Source organism: Eptatretus burgeri, chromosome 1, assembly GCF_056783735.1.
Source record: "Eptatretus burgeri isolate ZD-2024b chromosome 1, Ebu_testis_v1, whole genome shotgun sequence".
Classification (NCBI taxonomy): domain Eukaryota; kingdom Metazoa; phylum Chordata; class Myxini; order Myxiniformes; family Myxinidae; genus Eptatretus; species Eptatretus burgeri.
In genome coordinates this window covers 145,283,056-145,298,055 of record NC_140961.1, presented here as the reverse complement: position 1 = coordinate 145,298,055, position 15,000 = coordinate 145,283,056, and the positions used below count along the sequence as shown (strand labels likewise).

The 15,000-nt window shown below is 40.8% G+C and overlaps 1 protein-coding gene across 11 annotated transcripts in view; it reads right to left on the bottom strand.

Annotated features, from left to right (window-relative positions):
• Window positions 1–15,000, bottom strand: part of LOC147035687 (equilibrative nucleoside transporter 1-like) — a 223,139-nt gene that overhangs the window by 97,034 nt on the left and 111,105 nt on the right. For 10 of the 11 annotated variants that reach the window (XM_085846682.1, XM_085846674.1, XM_085846704.1 and 7 more), the window contains 2 exons: window positions 8,382–8,463; window positions 3,136–3,293 (listed from right to left, as the gene is read on the bottom strand). In XM_085846682.1, the coding sequence (XP_085702808.1) occupies window positions 3,136–3,293; window positions 8,382–8,463 (240 nt within the window). Of the gene's footprint in view, window positions 1–3,135; window positions 3,294–8,381; window positions 8,464–10,215; window positions 10,238–15,000 lie in introns of those variants that run through there. The other variant, XM_085846744.1, reaches the window with a different exon arrangement.

Below are 15,000 nucleotides of genomic sequence, written 5' to 3'. Positions count from 1 at the left end.
CTTTGCAGCCAGATCATGGCAAACATGTGGTCTGATGGACCTTATAGTTTTTATATATAATCGATGAGGAAGTGAGGACCGTTTTTTTTTTTTTTACAGCCATTTTTCCCTGCTGTGCAGGGGTTGGCTTTTTCTTGAGGCAATGTTTTATGGCCGGATGCCCTTCCTGACGCCAACCCTGGTCGCCTCTTACGACACACAGGGATATGTTACACCTATTCTAACCAGGGCATACACCAGGACCAGTACACTGGTACTCATTTCACCTACCTCGGAAGGATGACAGGCTGAGTCAACCCCCTGGTGTTAATTCAGCAGCCAACGGGGCTTGAACTCAGGACCCTGGGATCCGAAGACACCACCCTAACCACTAAGCCAACACCAGGCTTCTGATGAGGAAGTGAGGGATGGAATATATTAAAATGAGATCGCAAAAAAAAGGTAAAACAAAATGATGTCCTGCAAAAGTAAAATTGCACATTTGCAATGGGTCAATCACCTTCCGAGGCACCCACTGCATGGCACTACGAGGCCCAACACAGTGGAAACATATGGCTAATCAATGTTCCATTGAAAGCTCTGGTACTTTACCAAAAAGAATAACCAAGCAGCTTGGAGAGTGTTCGCCAAGTGGCTTAAGCACTCAAGCAAGCACTCCAATGAAACCATTGATAAGAAACGGTTCGTTTGGCACGCGATTAGCAATCACTGAAACCATTATATTAAACATACACCTCCCAAAGATGCCCAAAATGTCAATTATGTTCGAATTGGACAAATGAATACTTTTATAGGAGTCAGAACTGCTTGTAATTTTTATTCTGGAGCTTAAATTTTGTAATTCTGCTTAGTCTCGAATGCAGCGACGCGCCACTCCGGCACATGCCCCCACATCTGACCTGACCTGATAAGCCCTGGCATCTCTTAACCTGAGCCAAATTTCAAAATTTTAACTGCGGAATTGAAAACTTTGTTTCTCCTTCGCTGTCATAACTGCTGCTAAGTTCAATTCCACATAATAAGTTTTAAAATTTGGTTCAGGGTAAGAGATTCTCGAGCTTATAGCATTTCAGCTGTAATGTGTATGGCTGTCTCCGCACATTATTTGATACTCAGGACGTGTCTGGGTGGTGGCTGTCTCCAGACATGTATGGGCGGTGTTATATTGTTTGAACAGTAGAAAATGTATTTCACACAATATTTTGTTTCCATCTTCACTGTTATTCTATGCAGAATAATTTTGATGAGACAGTATGAATTGTAATTGATGCTCCGCCGTACATCTGCTTTCCCTGCACCTCTTGCTTATGTCCTCACTAATCCCCAACCCCCTCCATCACCATAAAACTCTGGAGATTTTTAGCATAACAATTGAAATGTGATAAGTTCTAGAATTTCTTCACCTGAACCGAATTTCAAAATTTAAACTGCGGAATTGAACTTAGCAGCAGTTCCAACTGCTAAAAAAGTGTTCATTTGTCCAATTCATTCATTGTTTGATTCTCCAGTCATTTCCGGACATCTCCAGACAGTGTTTCGTATGACGAAGCCAGCCGTTCCTCATCAATCATTTTGTAGGAGTGCTTGCTTGAGTGCTTAATAGTTGTGGGTGGAATTTATTCCAAAGTACTCGATTCCAACTAAGGAATCGAAGAGTGAACTGGAATTGATGTCGAGACTGAGGAATTCCTACTTCATAGAAATTAGTGTTTTACTCGGGGAAATTTTTTGATGTCCCTGTTTGGGCATGTTATGCTTACACATAGCCGAGTAATGTATTAATTTAAAAAGTACATTTCCCTGGGGCATCGTGTTTGCAATATAGCAGCAAAAGCAAGTCACTTGCAAACTAAACACACCCCAAGGGTGTGTTCCTTTTAAATGAATAGCAAGGCATTTAGAGTTGGCCGGTAAAGCATGCTGATTGCTTTGCTGACAGACTGGTAGGCATTGACTGCATAAGTTTTGACAAAATGACATTCAAAAGGTCCAGAAGTGCAGTTCAGAACTATTTTAGGAAGGTTAAAGAAGACAGTCCAGAAGTTTCATGCTCACTTTGTTCAATAGACTTTGCACTTCAATGTAATATGTCCAATATGAAAAACCACCAGAGAGCATACAGAGATGTTTGAGAATGCAGATTCAAAGAAACCAAAAAGTCTGCAGCACCAACAAGTTTGCTTTTGCAATCGATGATGAATGCACTTTCGCCTGGGTACCGCCCCAGTATGCTGCCTTCCCTTCCCCTCAAGCTGCCTTCCCTTCCTCTCCCCTCACACTGCCTTCTCTTACCCTCCCCTCATGCTGCCTTCCCTTTCTCCAACTCTCCTCGCTACCTCCTCCCCAATCCACATCCTCACTCTCCCCTCACTCTTCCCCATCTCCCACTCCCCTCCCTCTGCCATCTCGCTTTCCCCTCCCTCTTTCTACCCCAACGCATTCCTCTCTCTCCCCTCTCCCCATCTCTTCATATTCCCAACAACAAAGCGATGGGTGGTATTAGCAAGTGTATGATAAGATGAGCAAAAGTTGCCCCCCCCCCTAAAAAAAATTAAAAAAATGAGGAAAACTTTTACATGCAGCACTTGATCTCTTGCAACTAAACCCGGAGGCCAAATTTCCACTGCATAAAGTATCACACACCTTCCCAGTTGGCCACATGAAATAATAAGTGATTTGTAATGCAGTGATTTTCTATTGCGGACCACATCAATCTCTTCTTCCAAGGTACAGTGACACTATTTCGATCTTACTTCAAAAGTTTGACATTATAAGCAAATTAAGACAGGTTCGAACTTAACATATTGGATCGATAAACACCATGCACCCAAAATCAGTTGGGCCTTTCGTCTTGCAGGCCCACAATCAGTAAAATTCACCAGCACTAAATTAATTGTCAAATTTCAGGAATTCCATTTCCTCTGATAGTGTCCTCAAGAGAAGATACAATTCTGTATATTTTTAACAAATCTGTAATCAGGGAGGGAGGTACACAAATAAATCAACCAGCCATTAATTATCCTCTCGATGGTCTCAACCCCACCAGAGCGAAGCCAATTACATCAAAACTGCCCAAAGAATCCATGATATGAAACCATGATGATGTGTATAGGAATAAAATACATCACCAGTCACCTCTGATGTAAGGCAGAAACAATGCCAGAGAAGATGAGCAACGATGAAAAGTTGATGAAAGTGAGGCTTGGATTGAAATATTCCTGCAATTTTGTCTGATTAACTGTTGTTGTGGTGAAGTTTCCATGATCGTCAGGACCCAGTCGCATTTTAAAGTCCTATGAAAGAATATTTTGAAAACACAGTTGGTGTAATGTGCAAACCATGATGGTTGAAAAAGAAATGAGATTGTTACGTTTACTCACATCCAATTAGAGAGTATAATACTGGAGAAGTTGAGATTATAAGGTCATGAGATGGAACAGATGACATCAGAGAGAAATGCACATTCTTCATTTCCAATGATTGACCATTAATTCAATGGATTTGTACAACAGAGAAGGAGAATAATCAGCTTGTTTATTTTTTTTCTAAAATCATTGTTCCTTTTCAAGTTATGAAACAAAAGCATTGAAGGACCAGATGGAAAAAAACAATTAACTTTAAAAATAAGTTTCCTCAATATTAGTTATTGAATTTTTTTTTTACGTGTGATCATGGACCTGCTAAATCACACTTTGTAGGACTTTCAATAAAATGAGCAAAAAGGACATAAGGTGGACGACTGAAAGCAAAGTATTGTGAGGTAATGTTTACTGGTATTCTTCTGATGACAGGAAAAAGAAGATAATTCATAAGTAGAGCGATAAATGTCAACCTATGCTTCAGGACTGGTACAGGCAGCAAGGTGTTGTGTTTTGAAACCAATGTGAACCATTTTGGGGCCAAAGGAAGTGTCTCCAAAATGTTTACCAAAGGCTGAACAGAATGAGGGCAGCGCAGTTTGCATTGGTTAAAAAAGGTAGGGGAAATTCAGACTTTTTTTCAGTCTGGAGGAGTGTTGAGAGGCTAAAAAGGAAGGAACATTAACGGATAATGTCATTGGTCATGACCAGGAGGAAAACAAATTGCAGGAAGGAAAAAAAAAAGTTTAAAATATTCGACAACAAAAATGAATGCTGACATTAAATAATAAAATGGACGAACTTGAAGTGAAAGGAGAAAGTGAGGAGTAGAATATAGTTGCAGTAAGTGCGACTTGATTTTATGAAGAGTAGTTGGAGGACAGGACTGTAAGGGTACAAGACATTTTGATGTGATTGGAAAGAGAAAATAGGAGGGAGTGTGGAAATCTGGGTAAAAGACTATTGTATCGAGAGAAAGGGATAATATTTGAGGTGGGGATTAATGTTGAGGGTTGTGTGTAGATTGAGCATAGAGGTTGTAAGAAAAGGAAGATACTTGTTGGGTGCTTTTGTAGGAGTGATGGTGTGAGGGAAGAGCAATAAGGAGGGGTTCATGAGTTATGCACAAAGGCATCAGGTAAGGGAATAATATTGATTTTGGGGGATTGTAATTCGCCAGAGGTGGATTGGGTACGTGAACACGAAAAAGGCAGAGCAGATGAGGATTTCCTTGATCGAAACTAGAATTGTGTTTAAACCATTTTGTAGAAAACTCTACTTGGGCAGTGCATTTTCGACCTCTTTTTCAGGAACGATCCAAATGTGGTGAAAGCAGTCGAGATAGGAGAGCATTTAGAGACAAATAACCATGAAATTGTGTGTGCAAGGAATCTATTAAGAGTAAAAGTTCAGTACAGTGGAGTAAGGTTATTCGCTTTCACGAATCAAAACTTTGAGTGCAAGCGGAGACAGCTCGATGCGTTTAACTGGGACAATCTAACAGAAAAAGCAATCAGCAGCACGATATAAATGGGCAACCTTAAGAGAGCAAAAGTGCAGTAGTCACTGTACAGGGTAAGAATATTCCAATTAAATGTTCATCGGGAGGAAAAAATAAACAAGAGTGTTTGAGCAGGGAGGTAAGCAGTGATATTTAGGATAAATAGAAAGTATTTATCGAAATATAAAAACGAAAAATAATGTCAGTCCATGAAGCCATGAAGCTGTGACGCCGAGTGACTACATGTCGATTATTTATGTACTGTCTGAAGTCAGTTGCACCCTGACTTCACACATGTTTGTCTATTAATTACGTATGATTGGAATGTATCTTTCGACCCTTTGGACTGCCGAGACCCCTGCAACCGTTGATCGTTAACACCCCCAAGACCCCTAAATCCCTAACGACCCCTGAAGATGCCAAAGACCCAAAAAGACCTCAGACAACCAGATGACCCAAAAGTCTCCAAGGACCCTTTAGGCCCAAAAGACCCACAGGACCCAAAATACCCCTAAAACCCCTCAGACCTTTTATGACCCATTAAGACCCATTTTACCTTAAAGACCATTTCAACACTTTGGACACCTTTAGATCCCTTCACCCTTTAGACCTTTTATTCCCTTTTGACCCTAAGATCCTTTAGAACTTCACAACCCATAAGTCCCTTTCGACCCTTTACACCCTTCAGACAGATTTCACAGCTTAGACTCTTGACCATTTAGAGCTATCGACCACTTGAACCTTTTTATATTACAAATAAATATGTACAAAAAAAATGTTTGTTTCATGATTGGTGGAAATTATGACTACACAGCAAATCTGTGACGTAAATCTCTGCAATGACATGTTGAGAGGCAAGCATAGTGAGCCAATCCACATTCATTAGGTATATAATAATAGAACTAGAATCTGACTCGTATCAGCATAGGAGTAAACAGAGTATAGTTCAGAAAATCTTCAGCAAGCCAACAGAGAATATCAGAAGGATATGGCAGGAATACTAATGATAAGGATGGGCCATTTGAGGAATAGCAAGGATGGTATATCCAAGTGGCCTCCTCTTGTGTGAAAATTCCATGTACTTCCTTTTACTGGTGTGAAAGGAATTGTTACCATGCAAATGTGAAGCAAAAATTTGGGTTCAGAAATTGGTTTATGTCTGTCCATCCATCAGTCCATCTTATCAGTTTATGATCGAGGAACAACATAATTAAATTGAATGTTATATTTTGAACATGAATCGGACATGAAAAGGAAGATGAGTTTCGTTTTAATGTACATTGCCTTTGAATTCATCCCGATTGCCCATTAGCAGAAAGTAGTGAGAAAATATTTTTACTCTGTCTCCCTGACTGGCAATCAAATAAAATTGAAAATCAATCCAATCATGAAACTTACTGTAATTAAGGACATCATAAAGAACACAAACAAGAAGCACAAATAACTCATTAAACATGTTATATCAGGTGATGTAATAGACACTGCAGAAAGTGGCGGTAAATTCTGGAATTAATTTATAGAAACGACTTTTACAATCTTCATTTTATGTAAATTGATTTTACACTTGAACACAGTGCAACACAAATCATCTGTCATGATACTTCAAAGAACCTTCAGTTTTACAGCACTTCACTTTAAATAAAGGTTCAATCGGGTGGTGTATACGAGTGGTATTCACGAATGCTTTTGGACAACTTCAATATAATTTTATTAAAATTGAAGTACAGTCATGAATATAGTTGAACATTGTGTGGGATATCATGTTGTATGAACCTTCTGGTGTTCATGAACCCTTTAGTGTCCACCTCATGCAAAAATAAATTCAATTTTAAATTCAATCCTAACTTCAATTCCGCAGTTTAAATTTTGAAATTCAACTCAGGTTATGAGATTCCTGAGATTATCACATCTGCAGAAATTAAATAATGACACGGACACTGACATCTCCGGGTGTTTATAAGCATTGTGATGTATCCAGGGATTAGTAGTTATGAAGATGAGACATTCGATGATATAAGTGAGGACAATCAGGTCAGGTATGGGAGCATGTGCCAGAACAGCGCGTCGCTGTGTCCACTTTCCGCCGGTACTCCAGGGGCCTACGTCTGGCCATCCCCCAGGCAGATGCCAGGCCCATCCCCATCTCCTTGAGATGATGGTCAACCTGCTGCAACCACGAGGCACGTGGTCGGCCCACTGGCCTCCTCCACTCATGAGGCTCCCTCGCTGAGGCATCTGGTGAGCAGGATCAGCGTCAGGAAAATGAGCCACATGTCCATACAGCCGCAACTGACGCTCACGGACTATGCAGGTAACAAATCTCATCCGAGTCTCTCTCAGCAACCACTCGTTGGACAAAAATCCGACCAGCGATAGCCAAGGATTCTCCGAAGAGACCTGGTACCAAAGGAATTAAGTCTCCATCTCAGATCCTTGGTCAGAGTCCAAGTCTCGCATCCATAGAGCAAGACAGGAAGTACCAAGGACCTGAAGACTCGGACTTTCGTCCTCCCGCACAGGTACAGGCAGCGCCACACCCCATGATCCAGTGAATCCATGACTCCCCAGGCCCGACCCAGACGTCTATTGACCTCTGACTCGCAGCCAGCAGAGACATGAATATCACTGCCAAGGTAAGTGAATCTCTCCACGACCTCAACATCCTCACCACAAACAGACACAGACAGGACAGCAGCATCCAAGATGTCACCGAAAGCCTGGATCTTAGTTTTGACCCAAGAAACCCGTAATCCCAGAGGCTCCGACTCCTCATTCAGCACCTCGAGGGCCCCCAAAAGGATGTCTAAAGTCTCCGCAAAGATGACTGCATCATCTGCAAAATCAAGGTCCGAGATCTTGACATTCCCAAACGATGCACCGCAACTTGATCTCTCCGACATCCTCCCTAAAATCGAGTCCATACAAGGACAATGAAAAAACATAAATGGGCACTTTATAGTTAAGAAACTGTTGCAACCTGTTTCAAGTCAAGGTGTTGTTCAGCAGGCCCAAAAAATGGCGAATTAAGACCCCAGCGAGTGAGAGCTGGCTGATAAAGGGGATGACCAATAAATGAAGCCTTGATAAAGGATAATTAAATAAGGCCATAAATTATCTTCAAAAGGAGTGTTCAAATTTACTCAAACACCAAATTTTCATTCATGTACTCCCTTGGAGTTCCCTTCATATGCATGCTAAGTTTGGGGATACTCCGTTTTATGGTTTTGGAGTTATGGGGGAGATACACTGACACATACAAGCGCGCACACACACACACACACACACACACACACACACACACACACACACACACACACACACACACACACACACACACACACACACACACACACACACACACACACACACACACACACACAAACACACACACACAAACACACACACACACACACACACACAAACACTGACATTTATTTGTTTAGATAGACTGACAGGAAAATGAAAACAATATTAGTTTAGTGCACATCTGATGAAATGATTGTGACAAATATGGTACTTACCTCCATTGCAGTTGAAAAGAAACTCCAAGGTAGATCGCAACTTAAACCCAACACAAACAAAATGGACCAAGTCGGTTTCCAGCTGCAGACACAAATTAGTGAAGTAAATCAAGAGATTTCACAACACATCATGAATCTCCGTTACACAAGAAATCCAAAAATATAAATGTAATGTAGAAAGAAGAAACTCTTTGTTTGTATGTTTTTTCTTTTATGAATCCATACCCTGCAGGAAACAGTGCAATCTAACTTTGCATGACCTCTTCCTTCATCGAGAGGAAGGTCGTGAGCTATGTTTGGACAAAAAAAAAAAGGAAAATTAAAATGAAATATATTTTTTTAAACCAGATCATTGGCCTTCGGCCCTCGATTGCGTATTGTTTGAATACATTGTCTGCGTTTTTTCCCCCACGAAGCTATGAAGTAACAAGTATTTGGAAGATGGTATGTTAAATTTGTCGTGATTTGTTGATAACAACACAAATATAATTTTTATTGTGTTTACACGTGCGCCTGTTCTGAAAAAGATTGCTTGACACAGTTTCATTATAACACTTCAGTATTCAGGCCAAATAAACTTATACATACATATATATATATATATATATATATATATATATATATATATATATATATATATATATAAAATATATATATATATATATAAAATATATATATATATATATATATATATATATATATATAAAATATAAAATATATATAAAATATATATATATATAAATATATATATATAAAATATATATATATATATAAAATATATATATATATATATATATATATATATATATATATATATATATATATATATATATATATATATATATATATATATGTCATAAAAGACGAGTTTGACTTTTTCCACAATACATTACTCAACACTGAACATGCTGCCTTTTTCATCAAGCAATTGGGTTTCATCAAGAATATATTCAGGGAAGTCCTTTTTCGCTTATCTGGAATTGTAATTCCAAATGAGGGAGTCATCATGATTTCATGCACCATCCGTTCATCTGTCTGTGTCAATTAAAACGCATATGTTAATCCACATATTCAGTGTCAGTTACACCATACATCGTGGTGTGTGTTTATATATATATATATATATATATATATATATATATATATATATATATATATATATATATATATATATATATATATATATATATATCCTCTTCTTCTTCTTTCAGCTGCTCCCGTTAGGGGTTGCCACAGCTGATCATCCGTTATGATCCGCATAATGATTTGGCACAGGTTTTACCCCAGATGCCCTTCCTGACGCAACCCTGGTCGCCTCTTACGACACACACACACACACACACACACACACATATATATATATATATATATATATATATATATATATATATATATATATATATATATATATATATATATATATATATATATATATATATATATATATATATATATATATATATATATATATATATATATATATATATATATGCAGGTTTTTAACACTGATGAGAGAGGATTATTCTGGAAGAGGATGCAATCTGATACGTTCCTCTCCAAGCACGAAATATCTGCTTCGGGGTTCAAGGTAAGGTGGTTAAGGATCGTCTTAGCCTTCTCTGATGTGGCATTGCTGCGGGCGACTTTGTCGTGAAGCTCATGCTGCTCTTCCGATCGCTGAATGCCGCTCCCCCCCCCACCCTCCACCCTTCCCGCTTCCTCTTCCCCCCTCCCTGCTCCCCATTCCAACAGCATCATCATCATCATCATCATTCTGAGCTGTCTTGTGTTTTCTCTTTATGGCAGCATACAGAACAGTACATAATGTTCTTACCCTCATCCACCTTGCTTGCTGTTTTTCAAAAATCGCCTCTCTGTTTGGGAATAAATTACAAAAGGTAAAACGCTTGTTTTTGCTTGTTATCTCTGCCACCAAAGGTGAGGGTGGTTATTTTCACCCATGTTTGTCTTTGTTTGTGTGCAGGATATCTCAAAAAGTTGTGCACGGATCCGGATGAAATTTTGTGGGCAGGTTCGGAGTGTAACAAGTGTGAGTGTGACAACAGCCTGGTGTTGGCGCAGTGGTTAGGGCAGCAGCTTGAGATCCAAAAGGTCCTGAGTTCAAGCCCTGTTGGGCCACTGAATTAATACACCAGGGGGTTGACTCAGCCTGTCATCCTTCCGAGGTCGGCGAAATGAGTACCAGTGTACTGGGCCGGTGTATACCCCCGTTAAAATAGGTATACCATATCCCTGTGTCGTAAGAGGTGACCAGGGTTGCGTCAGGAAGGGCATCCGGCGTAAAACATGTGCCAAATCACTATGCGGATCATACAGATGATCCGCTGTGGCAACCCCTAACGGGAGCAGCCGATAGAAGAAGAAGATATATATATATATATATATATATATATATATATATATATATATATATATATATATATATATATATATATATATGGAGCTGTTGAACAGATCCCAAGATGAGAGCAGCCATTTTTAATAGGATTACCTTTTCTTAAATTGAATGTAGCATTTAATTGAGGAAGCCAAAGCATTTAAAATTCTCTCTCTCTCTCTCTCTCTCTCTTCCTCTCTCTCTTCCTCTCTTCCTCTCTTCCTCTCTCTCTCTCTTCCCCTCTCTCTCTCTCTCTCTCTCTCTCTCTCTCTCTCTCTCTCTCTCTCTCTCTCTCTCTCTCTCTCTCTCTCTCTCTCTCTCTCTCTCTCTCTCTCTCTCTCTCTCTCTCTCTCTCTCTCTCTCTCTCTCTCTCTCTCTCTCTCTCTCTCTCTCTCTCTCTCTCTCTCTCTCTCTCTCTCTCTCTCTCTCTCTCTCTCTCTCTCTCTCTCTCTCTCTCTCTCTCTCTCTCTCTCTCTCTCTCTCTCTCTCTCTCTCTCTCTCTCTCTCTCTCTCTCTCTCTCTCTCTCTCTCTCTCTCTCTCTCTCTCTCTCTCTCTCTCTCTCTCTCTCTCTCTCTCTCTCTCTCTCTCTCTCTCTCTCTCTCTCTCTCTCTCTCTCTCTCTCTCTCTCTCTCTCTCTCTCTCTCTCTCTCTCTCTCTCTCTCTCTCTCTCTCTCTCCTGAACATCTGGCTTTCTTGCTGGCCCTTGTAACAACATTCTTTGAGCCTTGAGCTCAGAGAAGCCCAATCATAAATCAGCACTGTTTTAGTATAGTTTGAAAGGGAATATCTTGCAGTAGAATGAGAAGATAATATATATTGTGATAAAGATCTGCCTGACCAATAACAGATCTTCTTGCTAGTGAAAAGATCAATGCTTTGTCAGACTAGGAGAGAACCAGTGCTGGGGTGTTGTTACGTTCAAAGAATACGATATCTAAGAAAGAAACTATAAATCTGATGGAAGTTGGGGAACTCATGAGCAGGAAAAAGTATATATAAAGTAAACCAAACTGCTTGCGCGAGAGAGTTTGACTGAGCTGGGATACTGTAGGTAGTCTCTGTCTCACTTTGTCATGTACTCTTTTGATGTGAATTAAAAGGCTCTTCTCTACCATGATCAGTGTGGACATTGCTAGATTTCAATCAGCGGTGGAACATGATCTCGACATTTGGCGTAGTGCGGCAGGATAAGACAGACCAGGGGGGAGGGGGAGCTGCTGCCTAGGTGAGACAAAAGAGGACAGAAGCCGGCCGGCTTAAAGATAAGGTAAGAACTGCCTCTTTTCTCGCACCGGGGCATGCAACTTTGCTGCCTCTTTGTGATCTGTCCTTATCTTAAAATAACTGAAAAAGAGGGAGCTATTATGCACATCAAAAGAGGGGTACCCCGGGGGTTTAAGTGTCCGCAGGAGGGGTTGAAGGTGATGCTCGCAAGCTCATCTAAGAAATCCCTGGAGGACAGTGTCTAAAGGGGAGATTGCAAGGTACAACCCTGGGAGGGTAATCTGAGAAATCTCCAAGAGACAAGGTATTTCTGTGGGAGATTGAGGATGTAGAAGGTGTGCAAGGGAGTGTGAGGGTTCGTGAAAAGGTGTGAAAGACACCCAACCCAACGCGAGACCACCCTAGGCAAAACACTGACCAGTCCAAGAATACTCTAGAAATGATCAAGGGAAAGTGGGAAAATAAAGCTGTAATGGAAATTATGGACCTCGGTCATTGGTTCAATTAGAATCATGCTATGAATGAATATAAAAGTATCCATATAATATGCATTCCTAGAATAAGATTCGTTAAGATATGCATCTGTGAATAAGCCTGAACCAAACTTCAAGCTTGTAAGATGTGTAAGGAAGAAGCATGACAAATAAATAATGTTGGAAAAAGAAAAAAGAAAAGTTGTAAGTGTTAAGATTAAAAGAATAAGTTGAGAAAACACCTTGCCCCACCTGTGCAACTCAGTACACAGAGCGGGGAAATCAAGAGAGAATACCAGGTAACCCATCTAAGGGTTTCCTTAATCCGTCGAGGTTGTGTCCAAACCTGGAAGGTACGAGGTCGCTGGCCACGACTTTTGCCTTCCCGGTGAGGAGGTGGCGGAAAAACGCAGGCGGAAGGGAAGGTTACAGTGCAACAAACTCAAAATCGGTAAAATATCCATGAAAAGAACAGGAATTGAGATTAGTTCTGATGTGATAATATTTGAAAATTTAAAGCGAGGTGCTGAAAGAACAACGGACAAAGCTAGGCTGCTCGTGAAAACGATGTGTGGAACTGGAAGGTGGGAGGGAATGATAACCCACAGAGGGAAGGATTCCCCATTGTGAAGTGGAGGAATGTGTGCGCCTTGCCTGAAGGGTAAAGGTGGGGGTCGTGTTCCTCTTTGAGAGTTTTTTTTTTTTTTAACGACTCAAAAACGAGTCAACGGGAAAAATTGTGGCAGATGATAGAGCCTTGATTGTGATCTCCAAGTCCAGGAGTCCATACAACACGAATTAAATTGAGAATTATTTAATCGCGGTTGGAAATAAATAAAAGGTAATTTAATATAGAGTCAAATAGTTCTAAAATGTGTTTAAATTGATTTGTATACGTTTTAATGTGTGGGTCGAACAGCGTCCGCAGTTTGTTGTGGATGTGGAGATGGGGAGAGACGCGGGACCAAGGTGTGAAGGAAGGAGGGGTAGGATAAAAGGTGGGGGCGAGCTGTGTCGAAGTGCACATGCTGTGCCCAGAGGCGTGCTGTGTCTTCACTCGTCGGTGAATGAAACAATGACATCCAAGAACCAGGACAAAGACATTAGGCAAGCTGCAGAAATGTTTTTGGGGGAAATGACTAGTGGTCTTTGAACACACGTCCATTGCGGACCTTGTCACGGAGCATTAATCCTCTGCCTGGCGCGATCAAGTTTTTTGTATGAAAGTGGACAGAAGAGCATGTTTGTTGTCCTTATATGAGCCTCTATCTGTCAGGATAAATTATTTGGATTAAAATTGACCATAAAAGCGGGTTATCGTGCTGAATGTGTTGGTGCCCTGCTGTGAAGTGCGGGCTGTGCGCGATCTTTGTTTGGAAGAGTCGGGCTGCGTGAAGTTTGCCTGAACACGGGGAGAAGCTTTGGAAAATAAATATATTTTTTTTAACCGAGTGAGGCACGGAAAATTATCAACACGGTTGGTTTCATCATTATTGTGAGGAGCTCAGTTTTACAATCAATCGTCGTAGTCATCTGTGTTGAATGTACGGAGTAAGCCGTGTGTGGAGACCTCGAAGGAGGGAGGGCTGTACGGTGTGCGAAATGGAGCACGAAGCACGAGTGTGGTCAACATCTGGGCCGCATTGAAAACCGAGAGTGCTGTGTAAATTTTCGAAGAAGTTCATCCTGGCCTTGTAAGTTTGCAAGTACACATATGCAAATGGACAAGACCATTGTGTGCTGGACCCTGAGTAAATTCTTCAATGTGCCAACCCCCTACAGCCCCCTGCACCTCCGAAGAGTCTGGAGGTATGGCTGCCCTTTGAGCTGTGCAGCCTCGGTTCAAATCTGAACGCAGCTCTAAACTGCCATCCTGGTGTTTCACATGCACTGTGAGGTTTGCTAACATCAGTTCGTGGACATTAAAGATCCCACGATGTTTTTTTTTTTTGCGAAGAGTTGGCAAGTTATTGCAGGCACCCTGAACATTAAGCTACAAAACTGCTGCTCGAACGTGCAGGGGCACAGCTGCTGTTAGGATGGGCATGGGTCGGGACTCGAGTCGTCAGTTGTGTGCAGTACGTGGCGACAGATTAGTATCAATTGTCACAAGGACGTGTCAGTGCAAATGATGCAGTGTCCCTCCACCGATACACACATTGGAATAAATAATCTCGCCGACCTGGGAGGAATGACAGGCTGAGTCAACCTCAGGAACCAGGGATACTGAGAGTCAGGAGTCGCCAAGAGCCACAAACAATAGACAGTGTGCTCTGACGGTTTGAAAGAGGAAATACTAATCGTGCAAGTGAGGTGCGGAGTGTGTGTTGGGATTTACTTTAGGCTCATGTAAAAGATGATTGAGAATTTGGCAGATTTTAAAAACAATTACCATGACAAGTTTGAATGAAGAATGAGTTAAAATCGCAACTGTGGCTGTGGGCATAATTCCATACGTAACTCAGCCGGGAACAGAGGAAAATATTTTATTTTATTTTATTTTGGGCAGCACCAAATGCTTTG